The sequence below is a fragment of the Macadamia integrifolia genome, chromosome 2 (genome assembly GCF_013358625.1).
Source record: "Macadamia integrifolia cultivar HAES 741 chromosome 2, SCU_Mint_v3, whole genome shotgun sequence".
In the NCBI taxonomy this organism is placed as follows: Eukaryota; Viridiplantae; Streptophyta; class Magnoliopsida; order Proteales; family Proteaceae; genus Macadamia; species Macadamia integrifolia.
The window spans coordinates 14,444,500-14,463,269 of NC_056558.1; the positions used below are offsets into that span (position 1 = coordinate 14,444,500).

The 18,770-nt window shown below is 36.4% G+C and overlaps 1 protein-coding gene across 1 annotated transcript; it reads right to left on the reverse strand.

The window, feature by feature from the left end:
- Window positions 1–1,093: 1,093 nt before the first annotated feature.
- Window positions 1,094–14,498, reverse strand: LOC122093763 (E3 ubiquitin-protein ligase RGLG3). The gene is made up of 12 exons (XM_042664238.1): window positions 14,249–14,498; window positions 10,176–10,365; window positions 8,327–8,411; window positions 8,092–8,235; window positions 7,888–8,001; window positions 4,012–4,109; window positions 3,839–3,918; window positions 3,645–3,750; window positions 2,118–2,245; window positions 1,885–2,017; window positions 1,738–1,794; window positions 1,094–1,478 (listed from the first exon to the last, which is right to left on the reverse strand). Exons 2-12 carry the CDS (start codon window positions 10,326–10,328, stop codon window positions 1,395–1,397), a joined length of 1,182 nt encoding a protein of 393 aa, XP_042520172.1. The 5' UTR covers window positions 10,329–10,365; window positions 14,249–14,498; the 3' UTR covers window positions 1,094–1,394.
- Window positions 14,499–18,770: the final 4,272 nt, after the last annotated feature.

Here is an 18,770-nt window from a genome sequence, read left to right on the forward strand (position 1 = left end):
GGTGTTATTCAGTTGCCACACTATTATATTAAATCTATGTTAGTAGTGTTGCGAGTTCTTGTGACCATGGAAGGTCCTGTGTCGTTTACAAGATGCGGTTACCGCCATGATTCGGTGTTTCAAGTTTCAATCCCATTGTCTTTTGTGTTCTTAATCTTTCTATGGTGATCTATAGGTTTAAGGTTTATATTTCATGAGAGATTTTAATCCTATATTTTTTTCACATGATTAGAAGGATCCGCGCCCCTGATGTGGAATACTTTTTCAACAACTTCTATTTTGTGTTTTGTGTTAAAATTGATGGTTCATCTTAATTAAATTATTTATCGTGTTTTAAGCTTCTTCCTATTATTTTATTAATGATTCTTACTATTTAAACAATCACCTTTATCCATGATAAGTGGCACCCCTTTAGAGTTCTAATTGAAAGATTTGGCCGATGGATTCAGGTTGATTCTGGGCTCCCCATTGATGCTAAAGGCTGCAGTTTTATTGCTAACTCAGGTGGGCAGCAAACCTAGACTGACAGTCTGGAACAGACACGTGCAAGGATACTGCTACAAGGGCTATTCTAGAATTTAAGTAGATTCTAAGATTACTATGTAGCCATTTTATAGTCCCATCTTAGGGGATAAGAACCTCCATTATATATTTAAAAAAAGAAAACGGCGTTCTTGCTACTGTATGGCCCTAAGGGCCCGTCCGACCTTGAGGCAAGGTCAGGGCGGGTAAGGGTTGATGTTTTTGGCCCGCCCTGAACTTGCCCTGATTTTTTTACCCTAACTTTTTATCATGACAAATAATTGAATTTTTTTGGATTATTTGCTTCTTAGGATGTTCTCCTCTTTGTTTACTATAATAGTTAGAGTTATTTGTATTGTTTGAATGTTTGCTTTAGGGTGAAAGTTGTGAACATTTTTTCTTCAATGGAACTCAAGGCTGCGAAATTATTTCCTCTATTAAGGTTTGATTGAAAATCTTCTCATGGCTGTTGCCTTGGAAAGTAAAATATTAATGGTTGATAGTTCTTGTAGGAAAGTTTCCTGCTACTTAAAATTGATACACAAACTTGGTAATGAGGGGAAGGATGGGATTGGTTTCTAATCACCTTCAAGAAGGAAAAATTTTAAAAGCTGATCAAACAGTAATATACATCAATAATTATCTGCTCATATGAGGGAGACGGGGGAAAAAAAAATAATACAATTTATTGATGAGGTCATCAATTGAATCCAAAAATAAAGATACAAATCTAAAACCAAACTTCAAATACCTTTGCCAGATACTGTACAGTAATAGATTAAGTGAAGAGGAATAGAAGAATAATACAATACTTTTTTTTTTTCCAATTCAGCAACAAGCTTCCAAGCGTGCAGCAGCTAAAGAGAATTTTATCAGGAATAGAGTCTCACGCGGGTCATTATTGGCTCACGGCACAAAGGGCACAATGATAAGCTTATGCCACAGTCCTTGCATGTCTGATTAAAAGAAAGAGAGAGCATATGAGATTAATTGCTGTGGCAGGAATATGTTCATCTTCAAGGATCTCAGATGCATACATCACATACCAATATTTAACAGGTCCATCTGTGTGTATGTGTGTGTGTGTGAACATCATCAACTGAAATGCCTCGATGAAGTTATCAATTGACCTCACATTCCACATTATTTACATACCAATATCTGTATCACAGATTATACTTTCATATTAACATGCAATAAGCTAAGATTGCTTACCAGATGACCACATCCAAATGCCATGTCCTTTGGGTTTGTCAAGCATATGGGGCAGGTCTGCAGGGAAGCCAGAAATTACTATTATTTTTCCACAACACCATATGCATACTGGACACAAAATTGCACTGCTGGTGATAAAAATATTACCTGGTCCATGAGGGATGCATGCTCAACTGACTGGGAACTTGTCATGTGTGGGTATGTTCTAACTGCATTATCATGCTCGATCACTTCACGTGGAGGGGGAAGTGGTTGTGTACGTGGCCCTCTTCTTCCACTTCTGCATGATTAGGTTAATTCAGGGCTCAGTAATCCCCAATGAAAATTTCAGAAAGTAACACTCTATAGCCAATAACTATTTCACAGGACTACTAGCTTACTCCACAATCCTGAGTTTTTGTGTGGCTTTATACTGAAATGGAATTTCCATGAGAGCTGCAAGTGCAAAGGCTGTTTCTTTCTTCGACATTTCCTTGTTCTCAGACATGATCTTTGTGAAGTTTACAAACTGCACAGGGACAAGCTCAGGTGATTAAACAACATGAGGAGAAAATGCAACAGTCCACTCTTATTAAGCAGAAAACCTGCCCTATGGGTTCTGATTGGTTCTTGGAAACAATAATAGACTCAGATGAAGCAAACACACCTTTTTCCTGTGAAAATATCTCATATGAGAAATGTCCAGCATTATTGGCATACTGGTTAATAATGAGAATGACTATCAATGTGAAATGATCCTAGCTCCTAATAAAGTGGTATTTGTAGTTCAATCTAAACTGGTCATTAGAGTGTGAGTCGTCAATACATTGAAAGAATTTTGGTTTAAAAGGACCAAGGGAAAGAATAGAATGATTTGTTTTAGGAAGTAAGCAGAAAGGGCAAAGGTTATGAAAGAAGATATGGCCATAGATATAGTAGATGTAGGGAACAAGATTAGCAGCTGAACCAGCTGAACTGGAGATAGAGAGTACATATAGATAATGGATTCAAAGATTTGGAGCTTCATTTTGGTGCCTTTTGCATATAACCAAGTCCAAAGGAGGATAATAAGTGTTCTGTTTAAACGAACAATTTATAATCAACGCACTGTATCTTTGACCAATTTTCAGAACTTAGTGTTCATACTGATAAACACAATCCGTTGCACATGCCAATCATTAAATTCCCTACTTCTACACAAAATAGCTTACACTTTTGTAACATAAATTTTGATTTACATATTGAAATGATTGCTGGGAAAAGGCCGAGTTGTTGTTGTTGTATATTGAAATGACTGTCTCAAAACTAATTAAAAGAAGATGACAATAGAGGCTATATTCCAATGAGCACTTGTAAATTAGTGTGTCCATAGCGAACTATATTAAGAGTTCTCTTCTCTTCACTGCTTTTGAGTTTCAACCTATATAAAAGGACAATAGAGCAAAGAGTCCCAATTCTGTATCAACAGTGAATTTAAGTTTCTATACTAGATGTTACAGTGCTTTATCTCACAGTTTTTTTAAGTATCCCAAGTATCAATTTGAACAATAAATCAAAATAAGCATTTTTCAGAATGAGGGAGAGAAAAAGGGTACCAAATAATGATCGTATTAAGTCAGTATGATGCCCATAGAGGATGATACATGATCTCCAGATTCTTTCACATATAACATGTTTCTTATTTATTTACTTTTTGATTAGTAAATGTTTGTTAGATTATAAACATTCAGTAATGATAAATCAACACTTTAAAGAACCAAATTAAAAAGAAAACATTGGGCCTTACTGAAGTGAACTTATCGTTAGATTAAATGTAAAGGATGTTAGAAAGATCATACAGCTCTTAAATTGAAGAAAAAAATAAAAAATAAAAATCGGACACCCGTTAAAATGTGAACCAGAGCTGTTGTCAACAAGTGATTAAGTACCTGGAAGTTATCAAATGACCGTTGAGGAATGTTATCATCAAATTGTTGCATAGCATCCCATGGTCCATCGCCCACACCAACCAAAATAATTGAGAGAGGATAATGGCTAAATATAATAAAGCTCCACTAGTCAGTATAAGTCATCAAGAATAACATATTTTAAATTGAGTGGTCCAGATCCTCAATACTTTTACCTAGCTTCAACTATAGAATTTATAGTTGCTTGTTCCTGTGGACTAAATCTTCCAGGTGGCAAATCATCACTCCTCGTGACCTATAAATGTAGATGGGGATAGAAAAATAAATCCATGGCAAAGAATGGAAAGAGGAGACAAGAAATCCTTGCCACAAAAGAAATATTATGAACCTGTCCATCAGCAATGATGACTAGGACGTGATATTGCCCATTGCTTCTCTCCACTATATCAATTGATGCATCAATAATTGGTGCAAAAGAGGTTGGACCTGTATGCAAGCCAATGTACAAGAGGATAAAGTTTATGTCAATATATTGCATCTACTGAAAAGATTCAAATTATGTGATTTGACAGTTCAAATTTATAATTCTATGATAAAGCTTCAAAAGAAGAGGAAGAGAAAAAAAAATAGAAGATAAAAAATAACAATCTGCCTTAACCTGGATCTGTTTTTCTTGGATATGACCCTGAATTGGGATGCCAATTATGCATGATTTTCATCAACATGAATTAAAGAAAAAGAATTTGGGCTATTGAGTCCAGATTCAATATTAACCAGTCTGCGGCATCAAAGTTATTCATATTTGGTAAGCTCCCTAATAAATGTATGGCTTGAACATACAGTGGTAGTATCATATCATACAGTCATTGACAGCTGTCTGCAACTGTTAACTTCTTGATTTGATAGTTAAGATATATAACAGACTTGTCTTCTTGAATGGAGTCCGCCCACTCCAAAGCCATTCGTTTAGGAAGAAGAAGCTAATGGAAACAAAGGAGAAAAAGAGGAAACATGACAATACCCCTCTAGTACAATGTCTACACAAAGTTACAATGTGCCTATTATCATTAACTTAATTTCATTAAAAGGAAAGGAAGAGAGAGATTCCACAAAGTGACTGTTTTAGATATTTAGGGTCAACCATAAACAAGGAAAGTGAGATAGATGTTAATGTTTCTCACAGAATTAAAGTAGGATGGATGAAGAGGAGAGGTGCATTTGGAGTGTTGTGTGATCGACGTATTCTTCTAAAGCTTAAATGGAAATTCTGTAGGACTTTTGTAAGACTAGCTATGTTGTATGGGGCGGAGTGTTGGAAAGTCAAGAAGCATAACATAGATAAGTTGAGTTAGCAGATATGAGGATGTTGAGATGGATCAAAACTAGGAGAGATAGAGTGAGGAATGACAGTGTAAGAGCTGAAATAGGAGTGGCCCCGATTCGGGACAAGCTCCGAGAATGCCGCTTAAGGTGGTATATCCATGTTTATCGGAGCCCTTGGGATGCTCCAGTAAGGAGGAGTGGTCTGATCCAGTTGGAAGGAGCTAGAAGAACTAGCGGTAGACCTAAAATGACAATTGATGAGTTGGTATGGAAAGACATGCAAAGGCTAGGTCTGGATCCCTGTATGACTTCAAATAGAGTTATTTGGAGGGCAAAGATCCATGTTGCCGACCGAGTTTTAGGTGGATGTCCCAGAGGTGTTGCATTGCTTTGTTTATTTTCTTTGTCTTTTCCCCTTTTTTTTTTCTTTTTTCCTTTTATCTTATACGTTGGCGGATCCATATAGCTGACCCCATTAATGTTGGGAAAAGGCTGTCGTTGTTGTTGTTGGAAAGGAAAATCCCATAGAGAAGGCAATTTTAGGATATGGTTCTAAATTAGGAAGGGACTATGTGCAAACAATGAGATCCTAGACCCTTTGGCCTGGCACCTGAACTGTCACATGGAAGACTCTTGAATTTTGTATGGAACGTTTTGGTTATGAACCTGTAACTGTGTCCATGATGTCTGCTTTGAGAGAGAGAGAGAGAGAGAGAGAGAGAGTGTTGAAGAGTAATGTGAATAGAGATATTCATAAATTGAATTATATAGCTTAGCTTACTTGATATGTAGATAGTTGAAGAATCAAGTGAGCATACACAAATTCCGTTCACCATTCACTATATGGTTATATCAAAATGTAGGAACAAAGTATTGATGTCGACGTAGTCCCATATGTCTACCTTCCAAATATGATGCACTCTCTGTATAAATTCTATGAAAACCAATGTCCGGAAGGAGAAGTTTCAATCGATAATTCCTCCAGATATTCTTACTTTGCTCAATATTTTGGCACTAAAGTATTGACTTTTATTCAAGTTGAAGAGACTGTTTTTTTATAGGTAAATTGAAGAGACTTCACTTTGAACAGTAAAATGGTGGGATGGAATGGTAAATTTCTGTTGACTTAAAACAACAAATGTCAGACAGATGTAACAAGAACAAAGAAGTTCAACTTGGGACGTGACTTGGAATCTCGCTTCATCAGGAATCAGTCCATGTAACACTGGTTGCTTAGACCACTTTTGACTAAGCATGCTGCAACACATTCAGGTGCATAAGGTGCAGACTTGCAGTGATGATCAGCTAAACTCTAACCAAATTCCTGAAGTGGTAAAAAGGATAACCTCCTCTTTCCACAATAAGAATTACCTTTTACTGATAGTGGACCCAATATTTAACAGGGAAAACTTTTAAGATCCTGTACTATAGCTTCAAACTCCATTTTAGAGGTCCATTATATCTATAGATTTCAAGAACACCTGTAAGATCAAGCCTAGATCATTTTTTTAAAACACTTTAGTGGTAACGCTCAGGAGTCCAAGGATATCACCATAATGCTGTTACCAACTCATGGTTCCAAGTATTGGCCTCAATTCGGCGGATTGGCCTGGTACTCTTGAGTCTCGATATTGGTGGAGCACAATCCACTGATATGAAACCAATCCCAAGAAATTGGCTGAGTAGTTTCTGCCAACCTCAGCCAGAATCAATTGCAGTTCGCTGAGTCAGCTTGGTGCTGGATTGAGATCGGCAGAGTCTCAACCCATCCTGTATCCCAAGTTTTAAATCCTTGTAGTAACTTTGCCGCCATAAATATTGTCAACCAACTACTTGGAGGTTTGACCTTTTAATGTGAATCAATTATTTCAACAGAATCCAATTATCTAAGAAGATTCCGATACACACAACTTGAACAACCGGAAGTAGAGACATAATTTTCAAAGGATTAAGGATAATTCTTGACTGAAACTTACGAAAATATTTCATATTAGAATAATTTTGATATGGAAACTGATCAAAAGTAATGTACGCAAAGTGCATACAAGGATATAGCCACTACCGAAGAATTGAAACCATGCAAGAGCCTAAAAATTACAAAAGGGAAAATAATATTGCATTAAGGGGAAGATTATATAAATAGCCATATAACGTGTTCACATGACAAGTGAAAGGAAAAGGTTTCAAGGTCTGGTTCTTTTCCTTTTGTTTTGTTGGGGGTGGTGATTTCTACGTTCTCACCTGCCTGATTTCATCAAAACTGGGAATGAAACTGGGAAATTGGAACTGGATTAGTGGCCAGTTTTGGTTAAACTCGGTTCAATTGGACACTCTGGCCCTGTTTCAAAACTTTAATAAAAAAAAACTCGGAAAGGTAAAGGACTTTCTGTATCGGTCATATGTTATATTTCAGTCACTTCAATCATGTGACCCACCATGAATTTTACCATTCCCTTGTATTTTCGAGGGTCCAATTTATTTTCAGAAGTATACTTTTTTAGACATTTGCTCCCCAATACGGGAAAGTCCAATTGGGCTGGAACTGGACACACTGATATGAGTAGAAGAGGCTGGGATCTACCTGCACAACACATTGAGGTGTGCATGCTGCCACGTAGCACATCTGCCTGCCCATTCCACCATGTCCAGTGGAACTGTCAATTCCACTAAACCCTGATCTTAAAACAAATATCTCATAAATATTGAAGAATATATAGGGAATACTTCTGAATTCTGACTGAAGTAAAAAATAGGAAACAACATGCCTAAATTGATTTGACATATTCTGGGATCAGGATCTAACTTGGATTCTTAATTTTTTTTTTTATTTTAGTTTAGTTTTAGGACTTTCTAGGAATAAATCTTTATACCACAAGGGTAACTTCTTTTCATTGACTGTACATGGAGTTGACAGAAAATGAAAGGTGAAATTCTTACAAACCTGACAATTTTATGCAAGGAACAATCTCTTTATATCTTGCAAGAGCCTCCTCGAAACCATTACAAGATCGGTGATCAGGAAAGAAGCTGAAAACACACTTATCATGTGTTGATGCTAAAAAGGAAAAGAAATAAAATCAGATAACTAGTTAAAGGAAGTTTGTAAAATAATATGTTTTAGGCATTATGGTGAAAGAGTACCAACCATCACCAAATCCAAAACAAGGTATCAAATTATCCTCATCAAAAGGAGACAATGTGCGGCCAATTATAGATATAGCTTGCTCATATGGATTAGGTGCGCTACCAGTAGTTGCATGGAGGCTTCTCCTATTGAATGAATACTTGCCTACAATCAGTAAAGGTTGATGTCATATTTCCAGTAGCAGAAAATTTTGAATCAGAATATTATTAAATCTATCGGAAACTGATCAGATCACCTGTCCACTCATTGCTCTTCGTAAAGTCAATACCAAGGATTAAATTTGATGACTCGAGACCAGCTTCTCTTAATGCAGAAATAACCTGAAAATATGAGTATCAGAATTAACACATGCAGCCTAGCTACTAAATTCATGACTGTTAAAAGCTAAAATAAAATCATATAATCACTAAAAGAGTTCATTTGAACAGAAAAGAAAAAAGGAAAATGGGAAATTTTATGGACATTTTCGAAGGAAAAAAAGATCTAAATGAAATTATTTTTCTTCTTATATTATTTTGCATGGAGAAATAGGATTCGTAAAGTGGACCGGATTTAGTTGGGATGAGACATGATTGAGTTGAGTTGAGCTGCATTCTTTTGCATTGATCATTTCAGTTGACTATTCTACCCTCTGTATTATTCCCCTTAAAAAAAAAAAAAAAAAAAAAAAAAGCAACCCAGTGCACGAGGATCCCGCTGCTGCAGGGTCTAGGAGTGGCAAGCGTAGACATCCATACCTCCTGCTTCGCAGATGAGGCTGTTTCCAATATGAGATATTAACATTACTTCTTCGAGGTTATTTTGCATCTGCTTTTGGTTTTTGGAACAGAAGATGCTCCGAAGCTCTGGGCATGCCCCCAGAGATTTTTATTAGTATTTCAATATAGTAATTGTAGAGCCTATGAGGTCCCACAGCGAAAGAATTTTTCTCATTGACTTGTCTCTTAGTTTCTTTAACAATCCAAAATCTGAAATAGTTCCAAATTTTTAATGCTTGGGTTTTCTGTTTTCCCTAGCCTCAATTTATTTTTCTCAAAACCAATATTTTGATAATTACCCTCCTGAAAAACAACAACAACAAACTCAGCCTTATCCCAACTTAATGGGGTCCGCAGAAAAAACAAAATCAGAGAAAGGGAAGTCAAATAAAAAAGAATGCATGAAAATAATTGACCTCCTAAACAACAACAACAACAAACTCAGCCTTATCCCAACTTAATGGGGTCAGCAGCAGGAAAAAAAAAAAAAAAGGAAAGTTAAATGCAAAAAAGAATGTATGAAAGTAAAAGGAAATAAGCACAGCCCAGCAGAGCAGGAAATCTCAGCCACATCGATCCTTGCCCTCCAATTGGCTTTATTAGAGGCCATAATTGGGACAAGCCCTAGGTAATGCATGTCATTTCTCACTACTTCTCCTATGTTAATTTTAGGTTTACCCTTAGCTCTTTTAGCTCCTTCAACTGTAATCAAGTCACTCCTCCTTATTGGGGCATCCCTAGGCCTCCGTTGGACATGGCCATACCCTCCTAAAAATGAGATCAAAATTGACCAGAGAATTTTATTTTTAATTTTTAGAATGATTACATGAAACAATCCACAACAGAACAATAGAAAGACTACACTAAACAGGAAAACTCAAATCTCTGATTCACAACAACACAAAGTACATATTTGGGTTTCAGTCAATATGGTCAATTGGCTACATTTTGATCCTTAATCTCTGTGGACATTGGAGCCTAGATAAATAAAAAGCAAGAGCCTTGACCCGCAGGCAAAGAGAACCACACATAAAAAGTCTAACTGAAGGGAAAACATGTTTTTTAATCCCGTCCATCATTGGAGTCTAGTTAAATAAAAAACAGGAGCCCTTGACTTGCAGGACAGAGAACGCACAAAGAAAGTCTACTGTGGAAGGGAAAAATACAACATTTATGTTTTTTATGGGAGTTGAACCATAGTTACAGAGATCATATATTATCCAGTTGGTGTTTAATTTCACTTTTGTTCTAATTAGGTTGAAATTTCAAAAGCTTCTGTTAAATGGAATCAGCAAATGACATCCACAAGAAAGTTATGACAACCACCTTATCCAAAGAGCTGAAACTATCTGGTATGTAAGAGGATTGCGGTCGTGTGCTCTGATAGTAGTGGTCCACAGAACGCCCAACATAAGAAGAAGGTTGCGGCATAATTTCATCATCATCATATGAATAGTCTATTGATTCCGTATTTCCCATACCGAGAGAATAGCTACAACTAGGTAATGAAATAATCCTGTACAAGTGGAAGTAATGAAGAGTTAAATCTAGATGTTGAACGCATTATGGGAAGAGAAATCGCCTTCAATAGAAGTTTCAAATTAACCAAAAAAGAATGCATAGATTAGATATCTCAAACAAGGATTGTTATGGAATATCTAGAAAATAATTAAATTATGAGATAACAGTTACGAAGAACCACTTTTTGTAGGAAAGTATGTGGTTTGATGACATTGGGTATCAACTCCGAAATTACAATGCAAATGGTCAAGTTGGTGGTACAATGCTAAAACAAGAAAAAAAATCTTTTTGCACAGAGGGAGGGGGACTCCAGGAAGTTCTTTTTCATGATCAGCACAAAGGTGGATCACATTACCAATTTACCATATCAAAATCTGCACTAGTCACGTGTATATGGTCTTCTGTCTGTCCCCACTTCCACTCTATTTACATGCTTATAGAAAGCTACTAGAAAGGATTGTTTCGTCATTACTATTTCAGCTATCCCCAGAAATATGCCCAAGCCAGGGAAATCTTTGTGACTATACCCCACGGTTGATGAGAAACAAGCTTATGCTTGAACATAATCTGTTCAAACCTCTGGCTTCGCCTTCAAATAATATTCTTCTGGTCCTTCAAAATTCCCTAAAGAATGACAAGGAGTCATCCATAATAAAACAAACCCACTGTACTCAAACCAAACAGTGTGGCAGTTTATATACCACAGATGAGTAGCACTAGGAGTCGCCCAATTCACCTGAAAGAGAAATATGGTCCTGGCCATCTACATGGTATGAAAAGGTGGTTCACCCACTCATCACCTCATCTTAGGTACCATTGTTTGACAGCATCAAACCTCTTCCCTTATAGTCATTGACAGTAAGAACTTCAATCAAGGGTCACTACCCAAGCAAAAAAAGTTCACCCTTCAAGGACCTCTCTTACTCAGGCACTTGATGTATACCTGGAGCAGCCACAACATGACATAGATATGGGTATGGAATATTTCTTTGGTATGAACCAGAAGTAGGACACTCAGATATGGCTGTGAAGGAGGGTTAGTAAAACATTATTACCACTTTGAACCCTTCCTCAGATAATTTAGCTGCATCGCCGTGCTGAGACCTTTTCAGACACATGTCCCTGTATCATAACTTCAAAGTTTCCTGTGTCAAATGGATTCCACTCCTCAACAAACTCCTACACAAAAACCACAAAACATGGTGGAGGGACAAGGCGATCCCCACATATGCACTACAAGGACCACGTTCCTGCCATTCACTAAGTACTCATGGTTAGATTTAATAATCAAAATCCCTTTTTTGCCATTTTTCTATATCTTTCATCTTCTTTGTGGTTGTAGCTTCTTGAATAGCTTAACTGACTCTTCAATTTCTCTGTAATAACTCCTAAATAAAGGCCCCACTCCAAATTCCCATTGAGAACATAGGAGAATCGGTTGGCAAGGCACTTCTTTATTGGTTTTCTTTGGTTCTTGTTTATTTCCATGCAGATATTCACTGTGTTAGGATTACCCCCACTACCCAAGCACCTTCTCTCCTAAGTTCAAATGTTTCCAGGCTCTGTCCATAATTCCTCTCTATCTGACTCTTCATTTGAGTAATATAAATTCGTGACTACTCATAAGGAACTGTCTCTGCTGTTGTGGTAATCCACAGTTACCATGAAAACCCAATCTGCATTCCACATTGTTATATCACCTACAGAACTGACCGCTTCCAGATAAGAGCAACTTACCCTGTTTGAGCCCCTTTAATCTATAACCCAGAGTAAATCAACTTCCTTCACCTTCATATCTGGCAGAAGAGGAAAGATGAATTTATTTTCCTTAATTCTGTAATAATGTTCCAATGAGATCTTTGTGTAGGGAATCTACCAGACACAAATATTCAAAAAATAATTTTCACAAGGGAGGAAGAGTTAGATTCAACACCCCCCCCCCCCCCCAAAAAAAATAGTCTCTCAGCTTTTGACCAATTAGCTGATCAAACATTAGACTAGAATCACCATGATTCTTCTTAAGCTTGTCAAGGATTACATTGAGTCCTAATGTAATCATTATTGATGGTTCTCTAATCGTACAATAATTGTATGCTTTTTAACCACATAAGAAAACCAGGTAACTTAAGTAGCCATCTCAAGAGTATATTTTTTAACCAAATGTTTTTCACTTTTCTTGTTACTTTATTTTCTTTTGTTATTAGGAACGGAACCTGCCAGGGCTGATAAGCTATCATATTCAAATAATTATAGTTTTAACCTGCAATATGTTGGATAAACCTCTTACAGAATTAGAAAGCCTAGTATCTGCAATGTGTCAATTGATCGAAATTTTATTTTACAGAAAAAGAAATGTTTCATTGAAAAAAAACAGAAAAAGAATAAGAACTGTCATTCAAATCACTCTCACTGGGAAGGCCCGGCTCTAACATGTCTCTTGGGAGGAGTAACATGAAACTCAGAATTATGGATGTCTTCAATACCCTCAACTACAAAGGGAGTTAAACTATGGTTGATTCCATAATACATATATAGAAACTACTAATTGTACCTCATGAAAAAAAGGCTTCTTTCGTGGAATTAACCACTCCATTTCTTTTAGAAAGAAATTTTGTTCAAGTAGCAAGCAAATATGGCTTGGTTACAGGAGTCTTATCACTATCCCAAAGAAATTATCTAAATCACTGATACCTCCGCCATGGAAGTTATTGTAGCAACGCACCATATTCCTGTATTTGTCACTCCAAACCACCCCCAGGGGACAATCATGACTTCCCGCTGAATGCATTTAACAGCTAGCAGAGAACAAAACTGATCAAAATGCAGATGGTAGAAGTTCCACGGTGTCCAGCAATTGATACTCCAGAGACAATTGATTGCATTTTAGTTTTTGTTACTTTAAGCATTTCTTAAGGTCATCCATGCCACTACTGTTCTTTGTTCAAGTGGAGAGACTATTCTTGTTAAATTAGTGGTCTGATCATTAACTTTAACCTACCTAGGTTTGGAAATCCAGGGCTACACTGTACTTGAAAAATGTATATAACTAGAACTTCCAAAGCGCAAGATTTTATACAACTACAATTTCCACTTCATTTGTGCAAGAATGACCCTCAACCCCCATTTCTTAGGGGAAAAAAAATATGCCATTTTCATAACATGGGATTCAATATACAAATGATCAAGGAAGAAATCAACAGAAGTAATAAAACAGAGAAGCCGACAGAAAAGCAATTGATGGCTTCCAGAATTGGATGGAGTTTACTCAGAATCCTCTCTTCTTGTTCTTGAATAACATAATCTTATCCTCACTACACTATTTCATCCAGTATGTATTGAAGTATCACCACCCCTCACATTCCTCGATCACTCAATCATGTGAGGTTATAATTAGACATATTTAAAATGGATTATTCAAACCCAGCAATATTTAGATCTGGATCTATCTCCACAGCAGCCCAGAAATCACTACAAATGCAACATCCCTGTCAAGCAAATGACTTCCAGTCTCCAAATTCCAAAACCATCAATTCAAATGACTAACAAACAAGAAAAATCATTTCTAGATTCCATTTCACCTCATTTTCAAAATTAACATGGACATCCCACAAGTCAACTCTTCCTAAACTCTTCAAGGAACAGAGTCAGAACTCTAGCTTAATCTCTGCTTCTCATGCTAAAGATTTGTAATTTCAGGGACACCATGTGATGAAAAAAAAAACCCCTTTTCCCAGTTCAAATCAAACAACATGAATTCAGAGGCTGAGATGAAATAGGAGCATATGAAGAGGACCCACTTGAAGAAATTCAAAGAAGTGCCTTTGATTAGCAAATGAAGATAACATACACATCGCAAGAGAGAGAAAGAGAGAGCTGACCTGATGGTAAGTAAAAATTCGGATCGCAGACAACGAGCGATTCAACTGGTTCAAAACCTTGATATAAGAAAGGTCTCCAAGCTGTAGTTATTGTTGTGGTGAACTGGACGTAATGAATTGTTCATAATGAATAAGTAAATCTATATAATCTCCCCTGGCTCCCAGTTTGGATTTCTTGGAATTTCTTTTGTTCACATTTCACATGTTGACCACTCCAACTAATCCACATGCAATTTGACTCTCCTTCACCCAATTCCCTTTCTCCCAATCTCATCTGTTCACTTAGACCCATCTATACTTCACGTCTGATTGGAATCAATTTGTGTTCTACTGAAAGATAGATAGAGAGATTCTAATTTGGTGGCCTACGGTCTATCCCGTAAGGCGGCGGCGGCGTCGTATTGCTTGAGTAGCCATTGTTTACTGCTTCTGGTCTAAGACTAACCTTTCGTAACGCATTGGTGCAGGCAATGGGCAGGACAGAAAAGGAGGTAACGGAACTTTGTGGTGAATCTTTTGATTGAAAAGACAAAAACCCTTTCGTGGAAAGGGTTCCTCGGATCGAGATGGAGTGTGCCAGTATGGTAGCACAAAATCCATGGTTCGTAGCGTGCAAGGTTCCATGAGTTCCATCATTGAAGTCACGTGGAGAGTTGATCTGATCATTAAAGTTTTAAGCAAAATTACATGATACGTTAATGTTAAATTGTTGATATTGACGAATGTAAAACATATCCACATAATTTAAGCCCTATCTACGCTATCACATGGCAGATAGTTTGGACAATGGAGGAAGCATCAATTTATGATTTTTTTTCTAAGGTAAAAATGGAATTGAGGATTGATATAATTAGACAATTGCATTTGGCCATATAATTTTTATGGGTCATGTGTTCTGTGTAAATACAATTGATTACACCAAGCCTATGATGATATCGAATTTACTCTCTTAAGTACAATAAGGAGTGGTCTTCTTCGTATTATAGGGGTATAAATGATATTATAATAATTGTTTTTTATAATACATAATTACCCTTTATTTTGTATGATAAACATAAAACGTTGATAGACTTAATGCAACGTACGTGGTTACACAGAGAATATCCCAATTTTATGTCATAAACTCCATGTTTGAATAGAGTAGACACCTAGCTTTGATGTAGTCCCATCTACCTTATGGGTAATCTTTAGATTTTTCAATTCTTATTTTTCCACTTGGCAAATTGGGATCGGTCTAAAATTTTACATATGAGCAGCTAGGGCCTTGGTTTCTATCTCACCAGAAAATTTAAACCCTATTTAACCGGCCACATGGCAGATGTTTGTACCCATAATGGATATTCTTTCCTTAACGAGTGTGTCTGAAAATCATGTCAATTTTTTTATTGACTATATTATCCATATTATTGCATATTTTACAAAATATTTATTTCTTATATTTAGTTTTATAAAAAAAAATCATACCAAATAGAGTTGTGCTATGTAAGAAGTTGATGTGACAGATTCAACTATTGGATATTTAGGAAATAGTATGTATTACCATAGCTAAAATCTTAGACTGAAACTCAATCATGTGTATAATTACCCTCTCATTTATTGGCATATTTACCTTCAATTTTCAGCCATTGATTTTTTTTTCTTTGGAATTTCAAAGCTTTATTTGCTGAATGGTTGACTCTGTTTAGGTTGAAAAATGACATTGAGTGAAAGATCATTGGATCTGAAACTCTACAAAAATTTCAGCCCTATATCTCAGCTCCACTTGACATGCTCCTTGATAAATATTTGTATCATTTGTCTTTAAAATCATAATAAAATTCTCCACTATTTTATAATAACCATATATAATAACCATGTTGAATATATCATTATTTATGTTACTATTTTTATCATAATTTCATTAATTGAAGAATAAAGAATATTTTGACTATTATTTCTTATTAATTTTTGTAAAAATTTAATGACATTAAGTTGGCACGTAATTGACTTATTCTATTGGATAATTATGATTTTTTTTTCCAAATTTATTTAATATTTTCTAATATTTTTATTACTTTCTTAAGGACTTGTGAGTTGATTATTTGAATCTTCCATGAACCCCCCCCCCTCTTTTCTGTTTGAATTTCTTGACTTTGAAGGAACTGCTCATGCACGTTCAATATCTCTCAAACCTCTCACACAGTATGTAATGGAGACCAGCCAAGACCTACTACTACTGATCTATAACAAGTTGTCACTAAAAGAATCAAAGATCAACCAATCAATTATAGAATAGATAATGAATTCACGTAGAAACTGATAAAAGAGGCAGGAGAAAAAGGTTCCCAGACATGAAAGAATAGACTTGTTCACGTGGAGTTATAATGACTTAATGGCTAGGGAATCTAGATTAAGAGTCTGTTAAAGCAGAATGGTTGTATACAAGTCTTCTAGCTTGACTTATTGAGCCTTGGTGAGATTCCCACTCAAGCTTCTTAGTTGGCTCCTAACAAATTGCTTTTCTCGAAATCGTTTCTTATGCCAGCTCTCTCTTGGGCTCTAAGTAAGTAGATCTTTATTTAGAAAATTTGGTTGAATTTATCCATGTCAATAGGGGGTGCAACTTGGCTGTGCTGTAAGGCCCAAGCCAACCCAAGATGTTAAAGTTCTCATATTTTTTTTTTTTTTTTTGGGTGGGCGTGGGGGTGGGGGTTTGTTATAGTGAACATATGAAAGTTATTTTTGTTCAATTAAAAATTTTCTCATATGCTTTCTTGTATGTGAGTCTTTAGTTCAAACTTAGTGTACTTGGGGATTCTAAACAAGATGGTTCGAATTCATAAAAAATCATTGAATTTTTTTTATCTAATTTTTTTGAATTCTCCACTCCACACACTATATATAAGTGAAATCAAACAAGATATGCAATCCTTTCTTTGTGAGAGAAACCTTCTGAGGCTTCCAAATTTTGGGCAAACCATGCCAAATGTTGCATTGGATTTAGGTATTGCATCTAACTGGTAGCAATGATGGCAATGTTGTTTACCAAATACTAAACCTACCTTTTAAACTCAATTTTTTTATTAAGGAAAGAAAAATGGACTCTCTTATTAAACTGAAGCCTTTGTTTTCAGTACGATATGTAGGGTTGGGTTGGGCTGGCTTTTGAAAACCCTAGTTCTACTCTAAGTTCCATAATTAGGCCCAAATCCAGCCTGGCCCTAACTTAGGGCCAAAAAATCCAACCCTAACTCCCCACCCTCAGGCTGGGCTGGGCTGGGCTGGGCTCACCTTATTTTTTCCTACAATATCTATCGAAAATTCCTTAACTAAGCTGAAATGGAGTGAGAGTGATAAAAGATCTAACATGTGATTGATCATTGAAGTATGTAACTATTGAGTATTATAATTCTATTAGGAAAAAAAAAAAAAAAAACTATTGAGTAATAAATGGGTTAAGAGTGAAGATTGGGAGAGACCAGAGGAGAGTTAGAATATCTTTGTTGTGAGGAAGTACCTAATTAAATACAGAAGGTTTCTACAAGTCATTATCTAAAATCAGTGTCGGGCTCAGCCCAAGGCCTCAACCCTAATTCTGGCTTGACGTTGACTCAAGACCAAAGATTTTCAGTCCTAACTTGTCTTTGGGATCAGAAATCTAGCGCAAAACGCTGTTTGGATTAAGGGTAGGCTAAGGTAGGCTCAAGCCAACAAGGCCAAACTTGCACCCCTGACAATATATATAGGCAAGAATGATAAGAAATAAAGATGATTAATTTAAGTCTTATTTCTTGCCCATTTAGGATCAAACAAGCCAACCTTCGTGCACTAATTTCCCAGACTTCAACTCCAAATTTGAGCCCTACTCTACGATATGGGCAACCGTATGGGATTAGCTGGAGTTCGACTCTGATTTGATCCATGCCAAGGATCAAGAACTCGGTTTTGGACCTTGTTTCAGTCAGGCCTGAAACTGGGGCAACTTGGAAATTTCGATCAGTTTTGACCAAAATTTAGCTTCATGATCCAAACTGATTATTATAGCCTTTGCAAAGTCCATGGGCTGGTCACTGCACTATTTAGTTTTTCACGAGCTAAGATCCATTTCAGTCTGTCTTAAACCCCATCGTCCTGTGCTAATACTGCTTTGTGGCCGAAACCATGTCCTAAATGAATATATTAATTAATTAATTTAATTAGAAATAAAAATTATTTGAACTCAGCAATCATACTAATACCCACAACGATATGTGCATTCTTTCTCCAATGCCATACTCACAAAGACAAATTTTTCCTGAAGAAGAGGCTTCTGATGTAACCCCCCCTCTCCTCATATATCTTTCCTTGTATAGTGTTGATGAGACACAATGAACTAATGCCCAACTGTGGCATTAAGAAAAACTCTCCCTACATGAGATAGGATTCGCTACTCGTACGATCACCTGGTCGTATGAGTCAGTCTCCAACAACCCCTGTCCCACCTTCTGCCATTATAAGGATAAGTAATGGTATATTTAGAAACAAAAAGGACAGATGTTGGATA